We start from the raw sequence: 25674 nt of genomic DNA, 5'->3' as shown, positions 1-25674 counted from the left end.
TTCCTGGTCTCCCTCCAGCTCTGGGCAAATCCCCCTGCGGCCGGGCTGAGCCTGCCCAGAGTCCATCCCCCTGACTGACCCCGAGGACCCTTAGGTAGCACAACTTCCCGGGCACCCTGGACGCCCGCTCTCGCCCCCATCCGGCCGCTGGGAAATTTGCACGGGGCGCTGACGTCACAAGGGAGGCGGGCGCGCCCCGCCCCGCGCACCAATGGCGCGGCCGCGGCCGGCCTCTTCTTTCCCAGCGATTGGCGTCTCGGGCCCCTCGGCTCCGCCCCAGCCCGCCATGGCGTCAGCCGCCGCAGCCCCGGGGAGGTGGGTCCCACTTTAAGAAGTGAAGTTTTCCGCCCCCTCCCCTCCCCCTCCCTGCCCACCTCCTGCAGCCTCCCGCGCCCCGCGGGGCTGGCGGATGGAGCTCTGCAGCGGCGGCGTGGGCAGCCAGGCCGTGGGGCGGAGGATGGATGGGGACAGCCGAGATGGCGGCGGCCGCAAGGACGCCGGGTCGGAGGACTATGAGAACCTGCCGACCAGCGCCTCCTTATCCACGCACATGACAGCCGGAGCGATGGCCGGGATCCTGGAGCACTCCATCATGTACCCAGTGGACTCGGTGAAGGTGAGGCGCGTGGGGACTCCAGGCGCGGGGCGAGCGGGGCCGGGGCGCGTGCGCGCGTCTGCATCCCGCGCTCCACCCGCCCGGGCAGCGCGGGGCCGGGGTCTCCGCCGGGCGGGCGCGCAGCCCGGGCCCAGGGCGCCCCGCGCCGCCCCGGCCCCCGCCCCGGCTGCGCAGCGCGAGTGGCGAGCGCCGGCCACGGGCGCCGCAGCTTGGCAGAGCCCGGGACGCCGCGGGGCGCGGTGCCCGGCTGCCCACACGTGCGCCGCTTCCGAGAGCGCCCGGCGCGGGGCGGCGCCAGCCACGCTCGCGGGGGGATGTGGCGGACCCAGCCTGCGCCCGCCCCCCAGGTGGTTTGGGGATGGCAGAGGCTCTCCTGGCTGCTCCTGGGAAAATCTTTTTTTGCGGGGGTACTGGCTCGGTGACACCCTATGGGGCCCCCTGCACCTCCTCCCCCGGCAGCAGATCGGCAGTGAGACCCGCAGTGGCGTCTGCCTTCTTTTGCTTGCTGGGAGGTGGGCAGGCCGGCGGGAGAGCCACGGCTGTTGGCTTGTGCAATAAGCATCCGGTTTGCCCCGGTCACTTCTCCAGGTAGTTTTACATGCATCTCAGCAAGACTGCAGCTCTAACAGGTGGGATTTGGCTGTAAGACTGAGAGCTGCCCGTCCAGGACCCTGAAGGAGGGTGGGGGCGCAGAGAGGCAGGAAGTAATATAGCGCTGACTGGTACACCTGCACTTTATGGACACAGCTCACCTCACTGAGTAAGCAATCTTGGGAGTTAACAGAGGAAGAGACTGAGGCACACAGAGGTGAAATGTTTGCTGTGTCCCGACTCTTAGCCACCAGAATTCTCTGGCCGCAGCCCCAGGGCGCTTTGGAGAGTTTAGGGACACCTCCAGGTAGCAGTTATCTTGCAAGGCAGGGTCCACGGACCTGTATCTTTAATGCTGGCCCCATGTGAGCAGGTGTGGAGACCAGGAGTTCTAATTCAGAGGGTTTTCTCAGAGCTGAGTGACGGTCAGGGCTAGGCGGTCAAAAGTCCAGTGAGAACAGGCAGGGGCAGTCATTGTAAGGTTTGCTTCCAAGGTGCTGCCTGGCCTGAGTCAAGGCCCTTTCTGACCCCAGTGTCCCAGTGGGAATTGGAGGAAAGATCCTTCCCTGCCAGTGTTACCATGGGGATGGGGGAAAACCTTGTCTCTTAGGTTTTTAAAGATCTCCAAGAAAGACCCAGGACAGACGTCAGCTGACATTGGTGTGGCATGGAAAGAACCCCTCAGATGAGATAAGATTTCACCTGTTCGAAGTGCCTTAGGGCAGAGTCTGGGGGAATTAGGAGGAGGGAGATGTAATTCTCTAGCAGGCTCCAGACTCACTGGTGTCGTGGAGATAAAGGTGTTGTGGAGATAAACACTCCATCAGAGAACCCTCCCACCTCCGGGTGGCCTCTCTGCTGTGAGTCCAGTTCAGAGCCTCGTTTTTGCTTGCTCTTAGGGCTAGAAGCAATTAGCTGTGTGCTTGAGCTCCTTGGATACCCTAAGCATTTGTCTAGAATATTTAGACTGTGTGACCTGTGTCTAGTTCTCCCTGCCCCTCCTCCTGCCCCTTAGATGTTGGCGTGCCTTGACTCAGACCTCAACTTACTAACACTTGGTATTACTTTTCTAGAAGTTTCATCTGTGGACAGGTTGGCTTCCGTGTACGAGGTAGAAGGAGCTGTTTTTGCTGCCAGAGACAAGTCGCTGATCTTCTGGGGCTTGCTTGTAAAATGAGGTCTTGGCTTAACTACTTGGGAAGTTCTTCTCGTTGTGGGATTCCGACTCTGACTTCAGACAGTAATCTGTTCTGAAGCGTACAGGGCTGCGTATAAAGCCTCTCTACACCTTTCTTGAAAAAGGTAGCAAGGATGTTTCTGTCCAGTGTCCAGCAGAGACAAAAGGCACGGAGAGCGTTAAGCAAAAGTTGCATGACCCTGGGGAGGTGGCAGCTGAGTGCCAGGGTCTACGCAGGCCAGCACAGGTATCTGTGCCCAGCAGGGACACCTTCATATTTTAGTTTTGAAAGTGCTTTGCTTGGGGAAAGCACACTTGTGTTCCTCTCAAATATCTGGGCTAATGAGGACTGTGCGGAGCTGTCGGGAGGCCTGCGGTGGATCGCCAGCCCTGCACCTAACTTGCTTTTTCCTTCGACAGGGCTCTGTGCCCGGAGGCAGTGGGCACTGGTGACTAGTTCAGAACTTGTGCACCTCTTTTAACCCACACCCGCTTTCTTTGAACACACAACACCCATTGTCCCTTTATGTTACTTAGAATTTCAAAATGATTATTGCAAATGAAACCACATCGTATTTTGAAAGGGGGGAAAGAAGTTTTCTTTGGTTTTTGAAAGGCAGGCGGTTTTAACTTTGATCCTGCAGTTGTACATTCAAGAGTATTGGGTTGGCCTGCTTTCTCCAGTTTTTCTGGCCCAGGAAGTGTGGGCTGTGGACGCCTTCAATCCGGAGCCCTACCTGCGAGCTGCTGGGTCCTGTGGCTCTTAAGTGCAGAATGCAGCCTCTCTAATGCGGATGGTTCTACCATTAAAGTAGCTTTTGTAAATCTTACCTCCCGATGTCATTTGCATGGCTGGTGGTTGTCTGTCTGTCCTTCCTTCCTTCCTTCCTTTGTGGTACCGGGGATAGAACCCAGGGGCATTCTACCTCCGAGCAACACCCCCCAGCCCTATTTTTTTTTTTTTTTGTGTGTGTGTGTGTGGGTCTGGGGATGGAACCCAGAGGCATTTGACCTCTGAGCTACACCCCCTGCCCTATTTTTTATTCTTTATTTTGAAACAGGGTCTCACTAAGTTGCGGAGGGCCTCACTAAGTAGCTGAGTAGCTGAGACTGTCGGCGAATCCTGATCCTCTGGTCTGAGCCCCTGAATGCTGGGATTACAAGCATGCGCCAACCAGCTCCCCAGCCCTATTTTTTATTCTTTATTTTGAAACCGTCTCACTGAGTTGCAAAGGGCCTCAGTAAGCAGTAGCTGAGGCTGTCCCCAAACCGCGATCCTCCTGTCTCAGCCTCCCAAATGCTAGGATTACAAGCTTGGGCCACCACGCCTGGCTAATTGGCTTGTGGTTTTTAAACTGTGGTGTAAGACCTATTGGAGGGCTCAGCATTTAAAAAAATGAGAGACAGACTACTGAGAGTACTAAATACGAGGTGTGCGTGCGCTAAGGAGACAAGCTGTTTGGTGCGGTTCTGTGGGTTGTGTGTGTCCCCTAGAGAGACGGACCAAAGCATCTGAACGCTGCTTGACCGGATGCCCCGCAGTGTTAGTGCCCAGTGCCCCAGCAGTCAGCAGTTTGGGATTATTCAGCGGCTATTTGGAAAACTCGGGGCAGCTTTTCTGCTTTGTTTCGGTGTCTTCCTCTTGCTCTTAGTCCTCACTTCAAGCAGAAGATATGAGCGCTGGTTCACCTGTAAAGGGCCAGGCTGCCCCAGATTCGAGTGTGTGCAAGGGGGCACCAAGGCGGGTGGCCCAGGTCTCTGTGGGGGTGGGGGGGCGTGCCTGGCAGCGCCCTGGACTTTCCAGCAAGTTCTGGAACCTGCTGCTGGTGTTCCAGAGTGGCAAGTGGTGTGGCCCAGCGCTCAGGGCTGAAACGAGAACCCCGGGTCTGGTCAGGGTGCCCAAGGCTGGCTGCCGGGTGGGTGGAGGAGGAAATTCCAACCAGATTAGGCACCGAGGCTGGAGGACCACGCGGAGGCCGCCTCGGTGAGAGCAGGAGGGAGAGGAAACGGAGAGATTGGGAGCCGGGCACTTCCGCTGACCCTCCAGGGCCCTCCTCGCTGGGCTCCTGCGGGAAGCCCCGCCCTTCGCAAGCCTCCCCGCTGGCGGTGCTGGGTGACTGGTGCAGGGTGGCCTCGTGGCGCGGGGGCAGCCGAGCAGGGGAGCAGGGGTGTGATGGGCGGGGCAGGTGCAGGCATCGCCTGGACTCCGGGGTCTGTGCTCCTGGTGGCTGTGGGCAGGGGGGGTGCAGGCCCTGCCGGAGCCCCTCCCACCACCTCAGGCTTCAGAAACAAAGCACAATACAGACTCAACCGTTCAGTTTCAAAAGGGCGTGAAATCCCAAATTGCTCTAGTTCCTGGAACAAAATTATAGTGATTTTTCTTTCCTTTCTCCCTTCTCTTTCCTTCATATTCCTTTTCTCCTTTTTTTTTTTTTTGTTCTTCTCTAGAAAGGGCATTCTACCTCTTGAGCTATACATCCCAAACCCTGTTTTGTTTTAATTTTGAAACAGGGTCTTGATAGGTTGATGAGTCTCACTACTTGCTGAGGCGGTCCTCGAACTTGTGATCCTCCTGTCTCAGCCTCCCAAGTGCTGTGATTACAGGTGAGCACCACCACGCCTGCCCGGCTTGGAAGGTGCGTTTTTATTTTTTTTTTAAAGATGGTTTGGGGGCCAGGCTGGTGATGCACACTTGTAAACCTGGTACCGGAAGAGGCTGAGACAACAGGATCACAGGTTCAGGGCCAGCCTCACCAACTTAAGGAGACCCAGTTCAAAATAAAAATAAATGAATAAATGAATAAAAAAAAGGGCTGGGATTGTAGCTCAGACGTAGAATGCCATTAGGTTCCATCACTAGTACCAAAAAATAAAAATAAAAAAAGGATAAAAGTGATGGGGGGATAGAGTAAAAAGAGAGGTGTGTGTGTGTGTGTGTGTGTGTGTGTGTGCGTGCATGTGCGTTTTTAGTATGGGGGTTTGAATCCAGGGGCATTCTACCTCCAAACTACATCATCAGCCCTATTTTGTGTGTGTGTGTGTGTGTGTGTGTGTGTGTGTGTGTGTGTGTGTGTTGTGTATTTTGGGTACTGGGGATGGAACCTAGGGACTTTCTACCTCTGGGCTACATGTGCAGACCTATTTTATATTTTATTTGGAAACAGGGTCTCATTAAGTTGCTGAGAGCCTCACTAAGTAGCTGAGGCTGGCTTTGAATCTGAGCGATCCTCCTGTCTCAGCCTCCCAAGTACTGGGATTACAAGCGTGTGCCACCACTCCCGGCCCTAATTTTTATTCTTTAATTTAATTATACCCACAGCCTTATTTATTTATTTTGCAGTACTGGGCATGGAACTCAGGGGCATTCGACCTCCAAGCTACACCTCTAACTAGCCATATATGTGTGTGTGTGTGTGTGTGTGTGTGTGTGTATATATATATATATATTTTTTTTTTCAGGTCTGGGGATGGAACCCAGGGGCATTCGACCTCCGAGCTACGCCCCTGCACTATTTTTTATTCTTTATTTTTTTTTAATTTTATTTTATTGGTGCACTGTATTCATACATCATAGTGGGATACAAACTTTTGTAGACATACATGCACACATCGCCCAGTCAGCCCCCACCCGATCCCCACCCCATTCTCTCCCCATCCCTCCCTCCCATGCTTGGCTTAGTGGTTGACATCTAGTATTATAGCAATTTATCCAAAATTAAAAATGATAATCTCACATAACAGTTTCATTTGTCTGATACCAAGCTTTTGATGACTTAAAGATAACATTTCAATATTTCTTTTTGCTTTCTTTCTTACCAGAGAATATTTTTTTCTTTTTTTTAGGTGAAACTATCATATATTTATTTTTCAGAAAAAAATCTATCCTGATATGGAATATGGACTCTAGATACCCAAAACAATCTCGAGGCAAAAACAAAGCTAGAAGATGTATATTTTCTGATTTCAAACCATATAAAGCTACAATAATTGAAACAGTGTAGTACTATTCTAAAGGCAGATATATAGACCATTGGAGTTAAATACAAGCCTAGAGCTAACTTCTTCCCTATATTGTCAAGTTATTTTTGACAAGGTTTCCACGAAGATTTGGTGGTGGAAATAATAATCTTTTAACTAAATATTGTTGAAAAATAATAATTACATGGAAAAGAATAAAATTGGACCCTTACCTAATCCCACATACAAGTATTAACTCAAACTAGATAAAAGACCTAAATATAAATCTTAAGACTATAAACTTTTAGGAGAAAATCTGGGTCATAAAACCTCACAACATTGAAATTGGCAGTGATTTCTTGGATGTGATTTCAATGGCACAGGCAATAGAAGAATATACAAACTCCCTAAAAAATAAAAGAAAATATTGTATATCCAAAGACAATGTAAACAGAGTTAAAAGTTACTAATAGAATTGGATAAAATATTTCCAAATGCTATATCTGAAGGTATATTAATATTCCAACTAGAAATCCTAAAAATTAACAATAATAAAGGCAAACAATACAATTTAGAGATAGGTAAAAGACTAACATAAATAATGAATCTCCACAGATAACCAATCTTAGTTGTCTGTTGGATGGAAACTCTTGTTTCTCTGGTTCTGGTGAGTGTTACCTATTTCTTCTTTGTAGTTAATCTCTTTGAGTATTTTCTCTAGCGCTGGTTTTGAAGACATAAATTCCTTCAGTTTCTGTTTGTCATGGAAGCTTCTTATTTCTCCATCTAATTTGATAGAAAGTTTTGCTGGATAGGAAATTTTTGGCTGGAAGTTGTTTTCTTTCAGAGTTTGGAATATGTTACTCCAAGCCCTTCTGGCTCTCATGACTTGGTTTGGGAAGTCTGGAGTGATTCTAATTGGTTTTCCTCTGAATGTCACTTGGCCCTTTGTTTTTGTTGCCTTTAAGATTCTCTGCTTGGCTTCCACATTGGTCATTTTGACAATTATATGGCGTGGGGATCCTCTTCTCCGATCCTGTCTAAAGGGAGTTCTATAAGTTTCCTGGATCTGTGTATCAACTTCTTGCTCTATATTTGGAAAATTTTCTGCTATTACTTCCTTGAAGAGATTGTTGATCCCTTTGGTATCACTTTCTTTTCCCTCCTCTATTCCAATTATTCTTAGGTTAGCTCTCTTAAGATGGGCCCATATTTCCTCAATGTCAGATTCCTGCTGTTGGATATCTTTTTCTAGATTAGAAACTATGCATTCATTTTTGGATTGCTCATCTTCTAAGAGCGAGATTCTGTTCTCCATGTGGTCTAATCGGTTGTTTGTGCTTTGAATTGAGGCCTTTACTTCATTAATTGCATCCTTTATCTCTTTTTGGCTCTCTCTGAGTTCTTTTCGAAGCACCTCTATTATTTCTACAGTTATTTTCCTGATTTGATCTTCTAGAAATCTCTGATTTTCTGTTTTATCAGGTTCTGATGTTGTGGGGTTGTGCACATTCATTACTTCAGTGTTATTCCTCTTTCCCATGATTTCGGAGGTTTGTGCCTTCTCTGGGTTCTTCCCTTGGGTCACTATGGCTTCACTTAAGGTGCTCTGGATCTCGAGTCTGTATTATCTCAGACCCTACTACTCCTTTACTGAGTTGTATCACATAGTCTCCGACCCAGGGAGTCGATAGAGGCTGCTTTAAACTATGGGGGGGTGCCAGGTTGCACGCTCTCCTATGGTGTGATATCTCTGCCACCACCACTCCCTCACTGGGTCAAGTCCCAGGAGGCACAATACTGGGATTTCTCCTCTGTGGCCCGCAATTTGACTCACTGTTCTTGAGTACGTAGATGTAGCTGTGCTGGACTCGGTGAATTCACTGCTGCTGCCGCCGCCGGTGGCAATATGGCGCCTCTGCCACGCCCTCGGCCATGAGGCTGGCGTATTTTTTCTTCTCTGGTTTTGATTTCCACTTGAATCCCTGCAGCGTGTGCTGAGCTCAGCCACTGGGAGCTTTAAATGCTGTCTGCGCCGAAAGATCCCACCTGGCTGTTCCGCAGCGGCTCACCTCGGCTTGCTGTAGCCGTCCGCTGAGTTCGCCGCTGCCGCCGGCAGTATGGCGCTGCTGCCGCGTCCTCGGGTGCGTGTGTCTCCTCTGTGGCCCTGTGCTCTGTTCTCAGTCCGCTTTCTCTCTGGAGCCTGGTGGTTTTTTTGTTTTTCTGGTGATGGTGTTTTCTGGCTATGAAAGGCGCTCTTTTTGTGGTAATGGAGATTGGTTGTTAGCGGGACTCTTAAGCCCCGCTTTTCTCGGTCGCCATCTTCCCGGAAGTCTTATTCTTTATTTTGAAACAGGGTCTTACTAAGTTGCTGTTGGCCTCACTGAGTAGCTGAGGCTGTTCATGAACTACGATCCTCTTGTCTCAGCCTCCTGAATGCTGGGATTATAAGTGTGTGCCACCACGCCCGGCTTCAGCCCTATATTTTTAATTCTTTATTTTGAAACTGAGTTGCAAAGGGCCTCATTAGTAGATGAAGCTGGCCAAGAACCTGCAATCCTCCTGTTTCAGCCTCCCAAGTACTGGGATTATAAACGTGTGCCATCACGCCTGGCTTAAAAAGGTGTATTCTTGAATTGCAGTGTGGGCCCTTGTTTCGTGGCCCCCAGACCACGTGCCGTTGCCCAGAGCCCACATCTGTGCCCAAGTCAAGCTGCTACTTGGTCCCCAACTCTCCATTTCCTCTGCCCAGAAGTGGGTGAGAGCTGGCTGGGCAAAGGGGCAGGAAGGGGTACCCAGGATCACAGGGGGCAGCAAGGGGAGCTGAGCTTTCTTAAAAAACATAAATTATATTTATTTTATTCACCAAAGCTTATGCCTGTGTGTGTGTGTGTGTGTGTGTGTGTGTGTGTGTGTGTGTGTGTGTGTGTGTGTTGGTGCTGGGGATGGAACCCAGGGGCATTCTACCTCCAAGCTACACCCCCAGCCCGAGATTGTATTCTTTCTTTTTGAAACAGGAGCTCACTAAGTTGCAGAGGGCCTCATAATAGCTGAGGCTGGCCGTGAACCCAGATCCTCCTTTCTCAGCCTCCCAAGTACTGGGATTACAATGAGCGGCACCAGGCCTGGCTCACGCTTCTGCTTTTGAATAGGTGCCACATTTGGGGTTTGTGGAGAGACTTAATTGGTTACATTGGCTGAACAGTTGTAAGGGGTGTGTGCACAGGGGTGTGTCACAGGGCTCGGGGACTGGTGTCACGTGGAAGAGAGGGGTGCAACTGCCCAGGCCTTTTCCTGCTTAAATTTGGGCAGGTCGTTGCTCCCTGTGGCCCTGTCATTGGAGAAGGCTTCTGTCCCATCCCATCTACTCTTTGGAACAGTGGGACATTTTGGGGCTTCTTCTCCCACCTGCCTTGATCTATGGCCATTGGCTCTCCTTCCTTCCTTCCTTCCTTCCTTCCTTCCTTCCTTCCTTCCTTCTTCTCTTGTTTTTTTTTTCTTTTGCGGCATCAGGAATTGAATTTAGGAGGACTGATCTACAGCCCCAGCTCATTCTATTTTAATTTTTTGTGTAGTACTGTGGGTTGAACCCAGAGCATTCTCCTCTGGGGTATACCCCCAGCCCTGTTTTTATTCTTTATTTGATATGGGGTCTCACTGAGTTGCAGAGGACCTCACTGATTTGCTGAAGCTGGCTGCCAAACTACGATCCTCTTGTCTCAGCCTCCTAAGTACCACTGGGATTACAAGTGTACGCCACCATACCTGGCTTATTTTATTTTTGAAACAGAGACTCACTGAGTTACCATGTGGGGGTCTTGAACCCACCATCCTCCTGCCTCAGCCTCCCAAGTACTGGGATTACAGGTGTATGCACTGCACCGGGCTTACAGTCTTGGTTGCCTGTCTTCAGGGTGGTCACCTTATCTGACTCCCCCACCCCAACCAAACTCATCTGCTCACCTCGAAGCCCACAGCAGTCTTTCTGGAACCACAGGGCATCCTGTCTCTTTTCCTGACTCTCTTAGTACTCTTTCCCTTTTCATGGAGAATCTCATCATTTTGGTTTGTTTGTTTCTTTTTTGGTGTGTGGCACTTGGGATTAAATCCAGAGGCATTCTACCTCCAAGCTAAACCCTTAGCCTGATTTTATCTCTTATTTGGAAACAGGGTTTCACTAAGTTGCAGAGAGCCTTGCTAAGTTGTTGGGGCTGGCTTCGAACCTGCGATCTCCTGTCTCAGCCTCCCAAGTACTGGGATTACAAGTGTGCGCCACCACGCCGGGCTCATTTTGGTCTATTTCTAACCCAGAGCACACCGTCTGGCCACATCAGTGCCAGCCAGAGGCCCAGCAGAATGGGGGTTTGTACCCACTTCTGGAGGCCGGCCCCCGTGACTCGGGGGGGATGTGCCCAGTCACCTTCTTGTTAAACTTCAGACTTTTCTGCAGCTCCCAACAAGCCCCCTTCTCACCTTTTGGGTTCAGATCTATCTTTGGCTTACCTGGATGGGCAGAGAACCTTTAGCTCTCCCCAGTTTTAATTTCCTTATTGGCAAAGCGAGGAGGCTGACTTTATTCTTGCTTTCTCTTCCTCGACCCCCCCCCCCTTCCTGCTGCTGTTTTCCCCCCTTCGTCCCTTATTTGTGGAAGTCCCTCTTCCCCTTGTCTTCCCATGTCCCTTGCACTTCTGCGCTGATAGGAGGTCAGCCCCTCCGCCGGATGGTTAGGAGCCTGGACCCTTGCTCACACCGCCTGGGACGGCCCCAGCTCCACCTGTGAGTGAGTGACCTTCAGGACCTCTCCAGACCAATCCACCCGTGGGAGGGGATTGAGGGCGCTAACTCCAGGGCGCAGGAGGGCTAGGTCCGCACCACACTCGGGACAGTGTCTGATGCATGCAGATGTTTCCAACAAATCTACCATCTTCATCCTCCTCCTGCCCAGCATAATTATGGGTCCCTTTCCCTTGTTCTGGGAGGACTTTGGCACCTGGCCCTTAGACTACTTCTCCATCACAGAGACCTGTGGATCTGCCCTCTGGAGGGTCCTGTGGTCACCACCCAGCTTGTGAACCAATCAGTCAATGGCCTTCACTTCAGGGGGGAGGGGCTTATTCTAACCCGGAACCTCCCCACTTCTGGTCTCGTCAGTCCCAGCGCCTTGTAACCAGGGCCCAGGGCTGTTGCCACAGCACCCTTGGGTGCTCAGTTTTTTGGTCTTTTCTTCCAACACAGTCCTGCCTTGGCCTCGATCCTGGGAGCCCACTGTGCATTGGGCGACGCAGGCCTGCAGGAGCGAGTCTCCCGCCTCCCCTGCCGCGTGTCCGGCTCTGCTGTCTGTCCGTCCACGTGTCCAGGTTGTTCACGTCAGGCCCTCCTCTTGTTCCTGGTCTTCCCAGCCCTCTGCTGCCATCAGCCTCAACCTGACATCTCCCTTCCTAGATGCTAAAGAAACAGGACCCCAGGCAGATTTATCCTTCTGCCACTGGTCGTCTACACGGTCCTGTCTCGGCCCCATCTTAAGGGAACAGGTGTTTTTCATTCCTCCCAGGTGGCAAACCACACCCAGGTTGGAATCCTGGCTCCAGCCCTGGTGCACAGAGCTCGACCCCTGTGAGGTCGGGTTCCTTCCTGCAAAGCGGGGACATTAATACCAGGATCTATCTTGTAGGGGTGTCTGGAGAACTGAACACGGCAACAACTCTCAAGGTCTTGCTGCAGGGCTCGGCGCATACATGACGGTGGTGGACATTTTTATTACCTCTCTCTCGGGGGACCCAGTTCCAGCTTCTTTAGCCCTCCCCTGGATCCTTCTGGAAAGCATTTGAATAGATCTGAGACAGACTTCTCACCTGTACTGCCTGGCCCTGCACATGGAGGGGAACCGACTAGCTTGCCCTGTAAACAAGCTCCAATAAACAGACTTGTGCTCTTTTTCCCCCCTTAAAGTAACCAGGTATTATGAAAGCTCTGTTGATACTTGGTCTCTGCTTCCTCTCCTGTCCTCCTGCCCCGTGGCCTTTGCACCCATCGCTCCCTACAACCTTGAGGCCGAGGCTCTGCCAGCGAGCTTGCTGCTAACTGTGCCCCTGGCCGCCTCTGACCCTCTGGCCCTACCTCCTTTCCCCCTGTGGGGCCTCCTGCTCAGTTGCCCCTTCCTGCCCTCTGTCCCTTCCTGGGTCCTTAGAGTTCTGCTCTCCACCCTCTTGTCTTCCCCAGGCGCTTATGTCTCAGTTTCCACCTGCATCCTGATAATTCCCAGATCTGTATCGGGTCCAGGCCGTCCAGGAGCCGCATCTCCAGGTGCCTCTTGCAGAGGAGGCATGTCCAGCGAGGGTGTTCTGGGCCCCAGAGGCTGCCTTCTGCGCCTCCCTGCCACCTGGGCTTCCCAACCCAGCCCCGTCCCCTGTGTACAGAAGACCTGTGCACCTCTGCATCTGCAGCAGCCATGAACATGTTTCTTCTCTCTCTCCGTTGCCCTGGTTCAGGGGTCTCGGAGTTGTTCCTTGGGGACGGGGCAGGCCCACCTGGGGGGAAGAGCGAATGTGCACTCCCGTCTCCTGTGCTTTTCTACTTGTCTCTCTCTGCGTGGCCTTTACTCCCTTCTGATGCACAGAGCGGTCTGAGTAGTTATATTGCTTATATTTGATCTCCGTGGTTTGTGGTCTCTCTCCCCTCATTGAATGTAAGCTCAGAACGGGCAGCGGGTGTTTTGCACCTTTGTCCTCCATAATTTGTTTCCCTTGGCCAGAAAGTGTCCAGCGTGTAGTAGGTGCTCAGCAAGTGCTCCGTGAACGCGCCACGCAGTTCAGTCTGCCAGTCACCCACAGCGCGGCCTCCTAGTCCGGCCTCAGAGCCCTCCGGCTTCCTGGGCGGCTGCAGTTTTCCCATCTGAAACTGGGAAGAGTCCCAGTGCCCGACCTGCCTCCTTTGTAGGTCAGCTTTTCCTGTCTAGTTAGACAACGGGGCCAAGTGTGCAGGGTGCGCAGTTTTCAATGTAGAAAGCTCTCCTGGTGCTTGGTATCCAAGTGGGATCTTGTTGTAGAGCTGAGATCCGTTGCTTGTTGTGGGGCAGAGTCCGCAGGGAGCCAGGGCAGCCCAGGCCTCCTGCAGTTCAGACCAGTGGTCTGTGAGCCCGGTAACCCACAGAGAGCCCGGACTGCTTTGCGTGACTTGCAGGAGGCCAAGACTCTTCTAGACTTTTTCTGATGTGTCAACCAGAGCATGGTACGCAGAGGTATAATATCTGTTATTAAAACTAGTTTTTGAAGCTGGGCGTGGTGGTGCACGCCTGTAATCCCAGCATTTGGGATTACAGTTCCTCAGCTACTTAGTGAGGCCCTCTGCAACTCAGTGAGACCCTGTTTCAAAATAAAGAATGAAAAATAGGACTAGGGGTGCAGCTCAGAGGTAGAATGCCCCTGGGTTCCATCCCCAGTACCACATAAAAAAGGCCCCAAAAAGAAAATTGTGTTTATTTTATATGGCACTTTTTCCTTTTTTTTTTTTTTGGTGCTGGAAATTGAACCCAGGGACATTCTACATTCAGGCTATTCCCTGAGTCATATTTTATTTTTGAAACAGGATCTCACTGAGTTACTGAGGCTGGTCTTGAACCTGCAATCCTCCTGTCTCGGCCTCCCAAGTACCAGGCTTATTGGTGTGCACCACCATACCAAGCTTTGGCTTTGGCTCTGTTTTTAATCCATCGTGCATCTTGGCCACAATAAAAGGCCACTTCACTTTCCTCTTCCTTTCTTTCTTTCTTCCTTTCTTTTTTTCTTTTTCCTATCTTTCCTTCTTTCTGTCTGTCTGTCTGTCTGTCTGTAGTAGGACCCAGCAAGCAGCAGCGACACCCTGATGAAACCATTTACTCATTTGGCCATTTACTTATTTGGCCACACATTTTATTCCATATTTACTTAGTGCCCTCTTTGCCTGGCTTTGTACTAGACACTGGGCTACAAAAATAAGAATTCCTGGCCCCCATCCCTCAAGCAAACATGCTCCCTATAATTAGACCCTGGGCTCAGGCAGCAGAGCCGACTCCCTTAGAAGAGAAGTGTGTCTCCCAATTTGCACAACAGTCAGTCCCCTCTCGTCCTGGGGGGAGACATTCCAAGACCTTCTGCAGAGGGATAAGGAACCCAGTACACAATGTTTTTCCCTAAACTAATATCTCAGATGAAATTTAATGTATAAATTAGGCATGGGAAGAGATTAACAACACAAAATAGAACCATTGTAACAATACACGGTAGTAAAAGTTATTAAAAGCTCGTGAATTATTTCTGGCATTTTCCATGTAGTGCTCTCGGACCATGATTGACCATAGGTAACAAACTGGGAAGAGAAGCTGCAGATTGGGGGAGGGGCGGCTGTGTGTTCACCTGGCTGGGAAGGACAGGGAGTGGGTTATCTGGACCCTGGAGCAGTCGGGCCTCTGCCATCTTGAAGGTCTGGAAGCCTCCGTCTGGAACCTCTGCGGGGCCCTCTTCAGTGGCACGGGTTCCTTATGTGGTAGAATATAGAGATCCTCATTTGCACGCACACACACACACACACACACACACACACACACACTCGTTCTCTTCCTCCTTTCTGCAGTCAGTCGTCATTCTGGAAGCTCACACAGGCTCACAGAGGTGCTTTTGAAAAGGTCTCCCACCCTGCTAGCAACCCCAGGCAGGCCAGAGCCGTTGTCTGGTCACTAAAAGGTACTGCAGCCTCATATTCATACTTTCTCTCTGCAGAGAAAACAAAACATGTCGAAATAGGGAGAAATCCCAGCCACGGCCGGCCCTGTTGAAGCAAGAGTTGCATAACAGGTTTAGGAAATGTCTGGCCCCTGTGGGTCAAGCGGAGGGACTGAGCCTGTGTCACCGAGAGAGAGGACTTCCTCTGCATTAGCCGAGCCCTCGGATCCACCGGACAAGCCAGCCGGAGATGCAGAAAGCTCAGGAACCTGAGGTCCAGCCGGCCATGTGGTGGGTGGAGCCTGCTGCTGGCAGAAGCCATGACCCCGTGGCTCTCTGTGCCGGACGGCTCTTGTTCCCTGGCATGCCAAGGAAGGGTACATTTGAGATGCTGCCGTGGGCAGGACTCAGAAGGGTGAGCGCATGGTTGTTGGGGCCTCTGTAAAAAACCACCAAACCATGGGGCATATTTAAGACCCAGTCCTGCCCTTTGTTGGGAGATATGGGGGCAAAGAAAACACAGGTCGATAGACCAGACAGATTTTATTTGAGGTAAAGCCTGGGAGGAAAGACTGACCAGGAGAAGAATCCATGAGAGTCAGAAGCCCCCTTCCTTACAGACTAGGGGCTTTTTATGGGGCAAGGAAGGGGGGTGCAGGAGTAGTCATGTATGCGACTGATTGGTGGGCTGGTGGCCAGGCCATCTCAGGGCAGGGTAACGGTCAGGGGGCATTTCTCTTTCTTTCGTGCTGTTTCTTGGGTTTCTTTGTTCTCGGTCCTCTCCGGCCAGACCCTTAACCAGCTGGGAAACCTTGGGCAGGCCATTTCTCTGGGCTGGTTTTTACCCCCATGAAGCTCCAGGAGTTTCACCCGCTCTACCTTTGCATAGGGGTGTTGAGAAGTGTGCCGGTCAGCTTTTTGTCACTGTGACCAACATACCTGACAACAGCAACTTAGACGAGGAAACATTTACTTTGGCTCAAGGTTTCGATCCCAATTGGCTGCTCCAGGGCAGAAACATCCTGGCGGCAGGGTGTGGCCAAGGGAAGGTGCTCAGCTCAGCAGGGAGGAAGGAGAGGAAAAGGGGAGGGAGGCTGGGGAGAAGGTGAACTCCAGGGGACTCCCCCTCAGACCTACTTCCTCCCACAAGCTCCCAGCAGTCCTGCAGCTATCAACGGTGAGGTTGTGTTTGCCAATGGCTTTTGTAACCCTCAGGCACTGAGCTAACGACAGGTTGTACCAGAGGCAGTGCATTTAACACTTGCAGCTGCTGGGTCAGCAGCCCAGGCTCTGGGGCCAGAGCGCCTGGCTGAAATTCCCCGGTGCCTGTGAAATGGGGATAACAGGACCCATTGCAGACTGTTACAGTGAGAGTTAGGGGAGCTGCTGTGCCCGGAGTGTTGCATCTAGTGCTGGTGCTAGGTGCGTCGTAAGCACCCAGTTCATCTTAGTTCCTGCTCTTGTTTCCGAAAACATCATCGCTGGAGTGCCTGGCCGTGTTTGTCCATTGCTGCTGCAATTCTGTGCGGCAGTGTTTTTGTAATGCTGTAACCCCTGTCATTTGATCTCTTAAAGGCGCGGGAAGGCTTACGCTGTTTTCTCATTTTATAGGTGTGAAAGCTGAGCTTCAGAAAAATTCTCGGCCCCAGGAGAGGGGGAAGTAAGGAAGGGAACCCGGCCAGAGCAGACAGGTGGTGGGGCGCGGGTGCGGATGTGAACGGCGGGCAGCCCTGAGCTGGGCTTGGGGAGATGAGTGGAAAGGGCTGGGAGAGGGACGGATCCCAGGGAGCATCGTGGGAATTCATGGCACCCTGGGAGGGTGGCACCGACTGCAGGGCTCTAACATACAGTTAGGAGTTCTTCATCAAATCCTCCAGTACAGAGGGCCAGGGGATGATGACTGACGGTGGTCGCTGCAGGACAATTTTCGGCTTTGTCTGGCTTCTCCCTGCAGCTTTAGTGGTCTCTTTTCATTGGGGACTCCTCATTGCCCTGAACATGGAGACTTGAATCTGGACGGGTTAGGAGTCTTCTCTCCATCACAGTCTGAGAGGGACCTGTTGGGAAGAGCTGAGTCCTGTATTTCCTCGGTCCACTTGGGCCTGTGGTTTTCTTGTCTGAAATCAGGAAGAGTAACAATGCTGCCCGTTCCACCTGCCATTGGGCCTCGGAAGGAAACACAGCCGGCTTCGCGGGGAGCACGGTTTCGGGAGTGCAAAGCTCCCCGCAGGTGCTAGGTCATGGTATTTGCTATCAAACTGGGATCCTGTTCAAAGGGTAAGGTGAGCTCATCGGAATGGAAAATCCAGGCTCTCGTTCCCACAGGACCGGAGGATTCCCTGCAGCTGTGTGGCCGTGGGTGCTTGTCTCCCCTCACCCGGGTTGCCCGTCTGTGGTGTAGACAAGGGTAGCTGTCTCAGCAGCCTCTTCTGCTGGGGACCCAGAAAGGCGGTCACACGCTGGTAGAGCGTGCTCAGAAGGTCGGGCCCAGGGCTGCAGGGGCCTCTGTGGGATCATCATTTTACATGTTCACTCTTTATTTTATTTTATTATTTTGGCTCTACTGAGGATGGAACCCTGGGGCATTCTACCTCCAAGCCACATTTCCAGCCCTATTTTTTATTCTTTATTTTGAAACAGGGTCTCACTGAGTTGCAAAGGGCATCACAAAGTAGCTGAAGCTATCGGTGAACCACAATCCTCCTGTCTCAGCCTCCCAAAAGCTGGGATTACAGGTGTGCGCCACCACGCCCAGTCACTCTTATTTTTATTTTTATTTTTACTTTTGGTGGTACTGGGGGTGGAACCCAGGGGCTTTTCTACCTCCGGACTATACTCCCAGACCTAGTTTATATTTTATTTGGAAACAGGGTCTCACTAAGTTCCTGAAAGCCTTACTAAGTAGCTGAGGCTGGCTTCGAACCTGCGCGATCCTTCTGTCTCAACCTCCCAAGAGTGGGGATTACAAGTGTGCACCCAGCGCCACTCTTATTTTTTGAGAGTCTGTCCCTTTGAAGGCCAGGCAGATGAGTCTGGGGACATGATGGGGAAGGGTCCTCTAGGAGCAGAAGGTGACTGGGCCATTGTCCTAGGTGTGTCTGCGTGCTTACTCATGCCTGGGCTCCTTCCCATCTTGCTGTCTCCTCTCTGCCCGCGGGGGTCTTTGTGCCCCCTGCCCTGTCCTCCTCTCCTCACTGTGCCCAGGTGGAAGGCTCTGCTTTGGCCCTGCCTTGCCTGGGACCTGGTGTTGGGAACAGAGGGTGCAGGCTGGGAGCTGGCGTTGCCCGGCAGCAGGACTTACTCTGCAGAGCCTGAGTCATGCTTCATGGGCCACCTGGGTGCACACGGCGCGTTCCCCCGCTCTCAGCCCCACTTGGGGTACCCTGGGCCATCCAGACCGTGGATGAAAGATGCTGGGTGGCGGCTGATGGCCAGCTCCGAGATGTCAGGCTTGACAGGTAGAGGCTTTGCAAAGGAGAGAAGATGCTGCGTGCGTGTGCGCGTGTGTGCGTGTGTGTGTGTTTGTGTGTGTGCGTGTGTGTGTGTTTAGGGTGAGCCGGGTGTGTCTGGCTGAAGAATGGAGAGAGCCGCTTTCCCTAGTCGCCGTCTCTGCGGTTTGTTGGCTAGCTGTTGGCTCGCCCTGTGGCCTTGCTGACTCATAGCTGCGTCCCGACCTAGGCAGATTCTAGAGGCATCCGTGAGGGTGTGCCTTTGTCCCCTGGCCATCACGGCGTGACTGTTGATTACAGAGTGGGGGGCGGTGGGGTGGGAGACGGGGTCCAGGTCTCTTCTCACGAGGGTTCCGTGGCGGGGAGGACAGGTGTATCCATGAGCCTCTCCTTTAAGGGCCATGGACCATTCCCAGGCACCCTGAACGTCATGAGCAGTACAGTAATATCTTAGCATCTGTATCTAGACCTGAAGGAGGTATGGATGCTAAACAAAGCTGTGTGATTCTGTGTCCCCTAGAACGGCGCTCTGCCTGGCCTGACCATCTTTGGACTCCTGCACCCCGACACTCCGCTCTTGGGTTCCACCTTGGTTTGAGGTCTCCAGGGGGATGTTGCAGCTGCAGCTCTTCTCCTCTGCCTCCCTGTTTAGAAATGTCCATCCCCTGCTCAGGGCGGCCTAGCAGTGTGCAGTGGAGCCAGCCTCCTCCATGGGCAGGGGCTTTCGCTGCAGAGCCAAAGAGCAGAGGAGGGAGGGAGGGAGGCCGCGCTGTCATAGCAAAGGCATTTCTGCACATAATGGGTCCATAATTACTGGGTGGCGGGAGTGGCAAATGTCAGTCGTGTGACTTGCGGAGGTTTAGGGTTTGCCTTTGCCAGCCCAGGTCACGCCGTGGAGGGTAAGGAGAGAGAGTGACTTGAGAGAGGGTGGGCGACAGCTGAGCTCTCCAACGCACAGGGACGGGTCTGGAGCCACGGAGCCGCTCAGGAGCGCAGTCCTGGGGGCTCGGCTTGGGTGGGGCGGTGCCTTGTTACTTGGGAAAAGAACGGAGAATCTTGGACGCCTCTCCTGCCCCTTCCCTCTCTCCTATCAGACTCCCTCTCTCTGAGTGTGGCGGTTCCTGTAGAGTGCTCTGTGAGCTGGGCTTGATACCCAGTCCTGTTCCTCTGAGCGGCCAGCCCAGGGAAATGGGTCAGATTGAACTAAACCTTGACAGTGTCCCGGGGACTTTCCACTTCTAAAATTTCCACTCCCTATCCCATGGGAAGTATAACTTTGGGGTGCTGTGTTTTGACTTTGGGTGTGAAGTGTAGACTCACAGATGACCCCCGTGAAAGATTTTGTGAAATGGTGCCAGGGCTGCTGACCCCCAACGCCACCTGTGCGCTTCTGTGTTCTCGGTGTCCCCTGGCGCAGGAGGCCCCTGTCATGCAGTTCCTTTTCCGGGTGCTTTGAGGGAGGACAGGCATGGGCCTTTTCCAGGGTCCAGGCAGTGCTGGGCGGTTGCCCAGAAATGACTGGATGAAGCAGATATTTGTAGCCAAAGGAGCGGTGCTGAAGCAGTAAGAAGGTTCTCTGTGAAAGGGTTAAAAATGGTGAGACTGGAGATCTCACTTTTCATGGAATTGTGCTTTGAAAAAATGTGGGTTTTTTTCTTTCTCTCTTGACCCTTGGCTTCCCAGGCAACACCTGAGTCTTTGTGGGCAAAGGGTTCAATGAACTTGCTTCAAAAGTCACTGAAGATGTATATTTGGCCTATAGATCTTCAAGGATATCAGACTTCTAATTCTAGAAGCAATATAACCACAACATAATATGTGTTTGCAAGTTGGAGTGACTCCTGGCTATTTCTTTGCTTTCCACCTAAATCTTTTAGCTTTTGGAACAAGGCAGAGAGGCTGAGCCGGCGGTTTGCTGTGATGGGGTCCACGTCGCTACGGACGTAGGTGGCTGCAGAATCCTTTTACCGCAGGATCTAGCCCTGCTCCCGGCCTTCTGAGAGGTGTCCCTGGTGACGCTGTGCCTGACCTTGGGCAAGAATTCTTGTTTCCAGCTTTTCTTCAAGGTTCTTTGTGTTTTCTGACAGTCCAATCATAAGATCGCTTCTGAAATGCCCTTCCATTCCCTTGAAAATCAAAAGTTATTATAAAGCTAGGCTTTTAGCGGAAACTGCTTCAAATTGAAAGCAGATTTCTGACCTCCTTGAAGCAGCCCAGAGTATAAGGGAAACAGGCAGCCTGGGGAGCCTTCTGCCTGAACCCACCAGCATCCAGTTGTCTTAATTATGGAGAGCGGGGAAGAGAGGTGGATAGAACAGGGTGAAGTGGGTTTTCCTGTGAAATGTGTCCTGGCTCTTTGGGGGTTAGTTGCAGTTGGTTTCAGATGACCAGGCCCCCACCAACTTGAGTGGCTCTAGGAAAAACATGTAACTCACCTGAGTCGCAGCGTCTTTGTCTGTGAAATGGTGAAATTGAACTAAAATTTGACAATGTTCCGGGGACTTTCCAGTTCTAAAATTTGCACTTCGTATCCCCTGGGAAGTATAACTTTGGGGTGCTCTGTTGTGACTTTGGGGTGTGAAGTGTAGACTCAAGGATGACCCCTGTGGAAGATTCTGTGAGGGAATGTGCCGGGCCCGTGTCCTACTCTGGGTCCGCGGGTTCCTGAATTCCGAAGCACTGGCCCAGAATCCATAGTTTATTGAACCTACTTGAGACCAACACCGATAACACTTGACGACTGCAAACCTTTCTTCGGGGCAATTCCTGAAATGCTGACGGGCCACACTGCCCTGCCCTGAAATCTAGGGGAGAATGCGGCAGATGCTTCTGGAAGGCCCTGTTTATAGCGCTCTGACTCCTTCCTGCCTGGACCTTTCACAAGTTCACCACCAGGAAGCTGAGTCATCCCGGGGTCAGCAGGCCTGGCCAAAGGTCACCCAGCGCTGCCATAGCGCAGACCAATCAGCCTGGCATTTTGGGGGAGCAGTGTGGGAGGGAGAGCAGGGGAGTGGCCCGGCAGCCTCTCTCTCCTTGGGGTTTGTGTTCTGGTGAGAAACCATCTGCTTCCTTTGCTTCATTTCTGTCCTTTGTCCTTGAGGCCAAGGTCAAGGTCAAACAGAAAACTCAGCATTACAGCATTACAGCACGGGGAAATGATGCCCTTGCAGGTGTCCAAGGCCCCGCACAGGCTCCGTGTCCTGGGGCCCATCCGGGGCTCAGCTCTGGAACCGAGCGGCCTCTGAGGGCCTGGCCGCCTGCCGCCCCATGTGCCTCTCTTCCCACTCTTTCTCCCAGGCCTCAAAGTCCCAGCCTCAGGTCTCCACTGTGACATCAGTCCCACCCCCACCCCAAGTCTGATTGAGTCCTCTGCATGTGTGCTCCTAGCACCTTCTATTTTTGCTTTGCAATACACAGTTTGGAATTTTGTATTTGTGTGATCTTTGGTTTCCTTTCTTCTCCCACTAAATACCTCGAAGGCAAGGGCTTCATCTGCCATGGCCCCAGTCCTGCATGACCTGCAGCTAGTGGGCAGAATGAACCACGTCATTTTACTTGCTGAGACTTATGCGTCGGGGACAAACTCTCACGCCATCTCCACCTCCTCCTCTTGCTTCTGGGAGCCCTTTTCTTGGGTGGCTTTGGTTTAAAGCCGCATACCCAAGCTCTTTGTTTTGGGGAGAGGGTTTGTGTCAGCCAGCTACACATATGCCATCCTGCATTGTGGAGACAAGTTGCTGGGGTGTCTGTGGGAAACCTGGCTTTGGAAACATCCGGGAAGTTTACCCCGGATGCTGGGTTAGGCCCCTAGTGCGCCCATTTGATGGGGCTCATGTTCTCAGTTGATTTCCCATGTGCTGGGCCGCAGAGCATGGCCAGGGCCACAGGTCAAAATAAGCAGAGAGCATGGGGATAACTTGGGGGTACCTGCGGTGTGTGTGCCTGTGGGTGAAACTCAGTTTGGTCTGGGAATCCCTGGCTGAGGTCTAGTGTGTATAATGAGGCACCGGGATAACATCGGTGGACCAGGATTCTGCCATCCTTCGTGGTTTTCCCTAACTTTTCATAGGAGTCAGACACACAATGAGGGAGAGAAAGTTGGCAACGGAGCCCGCTTCCAAAGATCCTTTTTCGGTGCATAATAGGCTAACTCTGGGGCATGTTCTAGAAGGCGTGGCTTCCCTGGACGGTGTGCAAACTGGTCTTGTAGCAGCTGGCAGGACCACGCCCGACTGGGAGCCGCCTCTGGGGTTCTGACCTGTCCAGAGCGGATTCCAGGTGAGCTGGCGCCAAGGCACGCTGGGTTGCCAAGGGCAGCGTCTCAGAGCCCAAGATGCAGACGTAGGGCTGGTTTTCACTGGCTCCCCCTGCCTGAGCAGCCGGGACGGTTCCTGCAGTCTTTCAGGGGAACAAGGAGCCGCAGCATGTATTGGAGAGAGAAGCGTCCGGCCCGTGTCAGCACGTGGGAAGGAAGAGGCGCAAGCTCTGTGTCCTGAGCAGTTTATCTTCCGTTAAAGTGTCGCCTTCTGCCTGGGAGAACCGCGGGCTGACCTTCCTGAAGCTTCCTTCCACACTAGGCTCTGGGGCCAGGGCTGTTGCTGTATCCAGTTGAATTACACGGTGCGTTTGAGAACCCTGGCAGCCATTACTCAAACCAGACAAAAGCCCCCTCTGCTCTCCCAGGTAGGCATTAGAGGAAACCTCAGGGAATTATTTTGTTGTGTTAGGATTTCAGACCCTGAAATGTATCTGGTCAGGCTATTAATTAGACTTCGGATTTCTGTTTAATTGCGGCCAAACCTGTGTAAAAGTTGCTATTTTGCCTTAAAAGTACAGTTCAGTAGTGTGAAGTTCTCTTCCATTGTTACATAACCAGCCACAGAAGTCTCTTCATCTTTCAAGACAAAAATTCTGTCCCTTAAATAACAAGTCCCCATTTCTTCCTCCCCCAGGCATTCCCCTATTCTGCATTTTTTTTTTTTTTTTTTTTTTTGTCTCTTAAAATTTGACTCCTCTAAAGCCAGGCATGGCAGCGCACACTGGTAATCCACGTACTTGGGAGGCCGAGACAGGAGGATCGCAGGTTCGTGGCCAGCCTCAGCTACTTAGTGAGGCCCTTTGCAATTCAGTGAGACCCTGTTTCAAAATAAAGAATAAACAACTGAGCTGGGGCTGTAGTTTGGAGATAGAATGCCCAGCACTGCAAAAATAAATAAATAAATAAATAAATAAATAAATAAAAGGGTTGGGGGTGTGGTTCAGAGGTAGAACACCCCTGTTCTAGGGGAAAAAAAAAAACAAGAAAGAGCTTGCTTACTCTATTTAGGTACCTTCTGTAACTGGGCTCACACAGTGTTTGTGCTTTGGTGACTGGAATGTTTCCCTTAGCCTTGTGCTTGTGTTTTCAGAGTTGGTCAGCGTCATGGGTGTACGTCGGAGTGTCTGTGCTTTTTAAGGCCGGGTGGTGTTCTGTTGTTCGGATAGACCGGGTTTTATTTATCCGGTCGCTGATGGCCACTGGAGTCCCTTCCACCTCGTGGTTCTTAGGTACCATCCTGTGAACATGAGGATACAGCTCTCTCTTCGGGACACACTATTGGTTCTTTCGGATGTCTACCCACAGATGGGGTTGCTGGATCTGATGGTGACTCTTACTCTTTGTGAATCACCGAACCGGTTTCCATAGCAGCCACGTTGCTTCACATCCCCACCAACGGCGCATGGGCCGTCCAGTTGCTCATGGAGTGTCTGTTTTTTAATACAGGTATTTTTAAGCGTTGAGTAGGCCTGCTGCATAGTGATGTAGACTTACACTGCTCCCAAATGCACCCACATACATGCACATTTGTTTTTCTTTTTTTTTTTTTTTTTGCGGGTCTGGGGATGGAACTCAGGGGCATTTGACCTCTGAGCTACACCCCCTGCCTTATTTTTTATTCTTTATTTTGAAACCGGGTCTCATTGAGTTGCAGAGGCCTTACTAAGTAGCTGAGGCTGTCCGCGAACCGCCATCCTCCAGGTCTCAGCCTCCCGAATGCTGGGATTAAGCGTGCGCCACCACGCCCGGCCCCAGACCTATTTTATACTTTATTTGGTGACCAAAACACAAGAAATAGCCCTCCCTGTGGGGCTCATGTGCTGGTGCGGATTCCTCCAACTCACATGGAGGTTGGTGTCCAGGGAGCTGAACCGATTGCACAGAATCCCTGAGGGAGGTGGCGACAGAGCTGGACAGGAATTTAGGTCCTCGACTCTCAGAACAGGCCTCCTCTGTTTTCTTGATGCCCATGGAGTTTAAGTGCACATGTTGGAGCATCTGTCCTGATTGGTAGTCCAGTGCTCCGCATAAACACCTGTGGTGGATTCCTCCAGAATCCGGGGGACCAAAGAGCCTGCGCCCCACCCCCACCTGGGCTTAAGGCCTCCAGGACCACTGTGTTCAATAGGTGAGGGCTCCCCTGTACCCAGACCTGAAGCCGACCTTGGTCCTCCTCCGGCCACTGCCCTCAGGCCTGTTTCCCCACAGTCCAGAGGGCTGAAGCCCTGAGCCCTGCCCAGGGCCTTGGCTACACCAGCTGGAGCAGGGCCTGACGGTAGCACCTGTCAGAGGTCCCCAACAAGGCCCCAGGCCCAGAGCCAGGAGCAGGGAGCCACGTGAGTGAGCACTTTTGTTTGGGACTGTTTGGGCCTGTGTAAACTGATACTAGCCATCCATCCCCCACCACCCCATGGTTAACTATCCAAGTTTCCCTCTTATATAATGAGGATTAATTGAGCAGGCCTCCCCATTCATCTGGAAATGGTGAGCCAATCCGAGGGAGCGGCAAAAAACAAAAACAGAAGAAATGGGAAGGAGCCAAGAAAGGTGAATGGAGGAGGGTCCATTCACCTCGGGGTGGTTGTGGGGCTCTTTTGGGCCCTGGTTTCCCTCTGGAAAGTGGGACCACAGGATGGAAGGCCTGCTGGGGTGGGTGTGATGGCGCCTCCTAGTGGCAGTGAGCGGTAGCTTTGCTCCCCCAGGGTGGACTGAGCGTCTTCCCCCTACGCAGTGAGGAAGGAATTAGCAACAGTGGCCTCTTTCTACGAATGTGCTACTTATCCTAAAATAGCAGAAATAAAAGCAAAAGGCAGCTGTCTGCCCATCCCATGCTAGGGCCTTTAGAAGTTAGGTGCCGTGGTGAGCCCTGG

The 25674-nt window shown here is 52.0% G+C and overlaps 1 protein-coding gene across 1 annotated transcript in view; it reads left to right on the top strand.

Moving 5' to 3' along the window:
* Positions 1 to 409: 409 nt before the first annotated feature.
* The window catches only part of SLC25A37 (solute carrier family 25 member 37), a gene marked incomplete at both ends in the record, with an annotated part of 43479 nt that continues 18214 nt past the window's right edge, over positions 410 to 25674 (top strand). Inside the window, one exon of the mRNA XM_080710490.1 lies at positions 410 to 616. Within this exon, the coding sequence (XP_080566616.1) occupies positions 410 to 616 (207 nt within the window). The remainder of the gene's footprint in view (positions 617 to 25674) is intronic.

The sequence above is a fragment of the Muscardinus avellanarius genome (assembly GCF_963383645.1).
Source record: "Muscardinus avellanarius genome assembly, chromosome: 14".
Taxonomy (NCBI): Eukaryota; Metazoa; Chordata; class Mammalia; order Rodentia; family Gliridae; genus Muscardinus; species Muscardinus avellanarius.
Note: the sequence above shows the minus strand (reverse complement) of the source record. Positions and strands in the feature narration are given on the sequence as shown.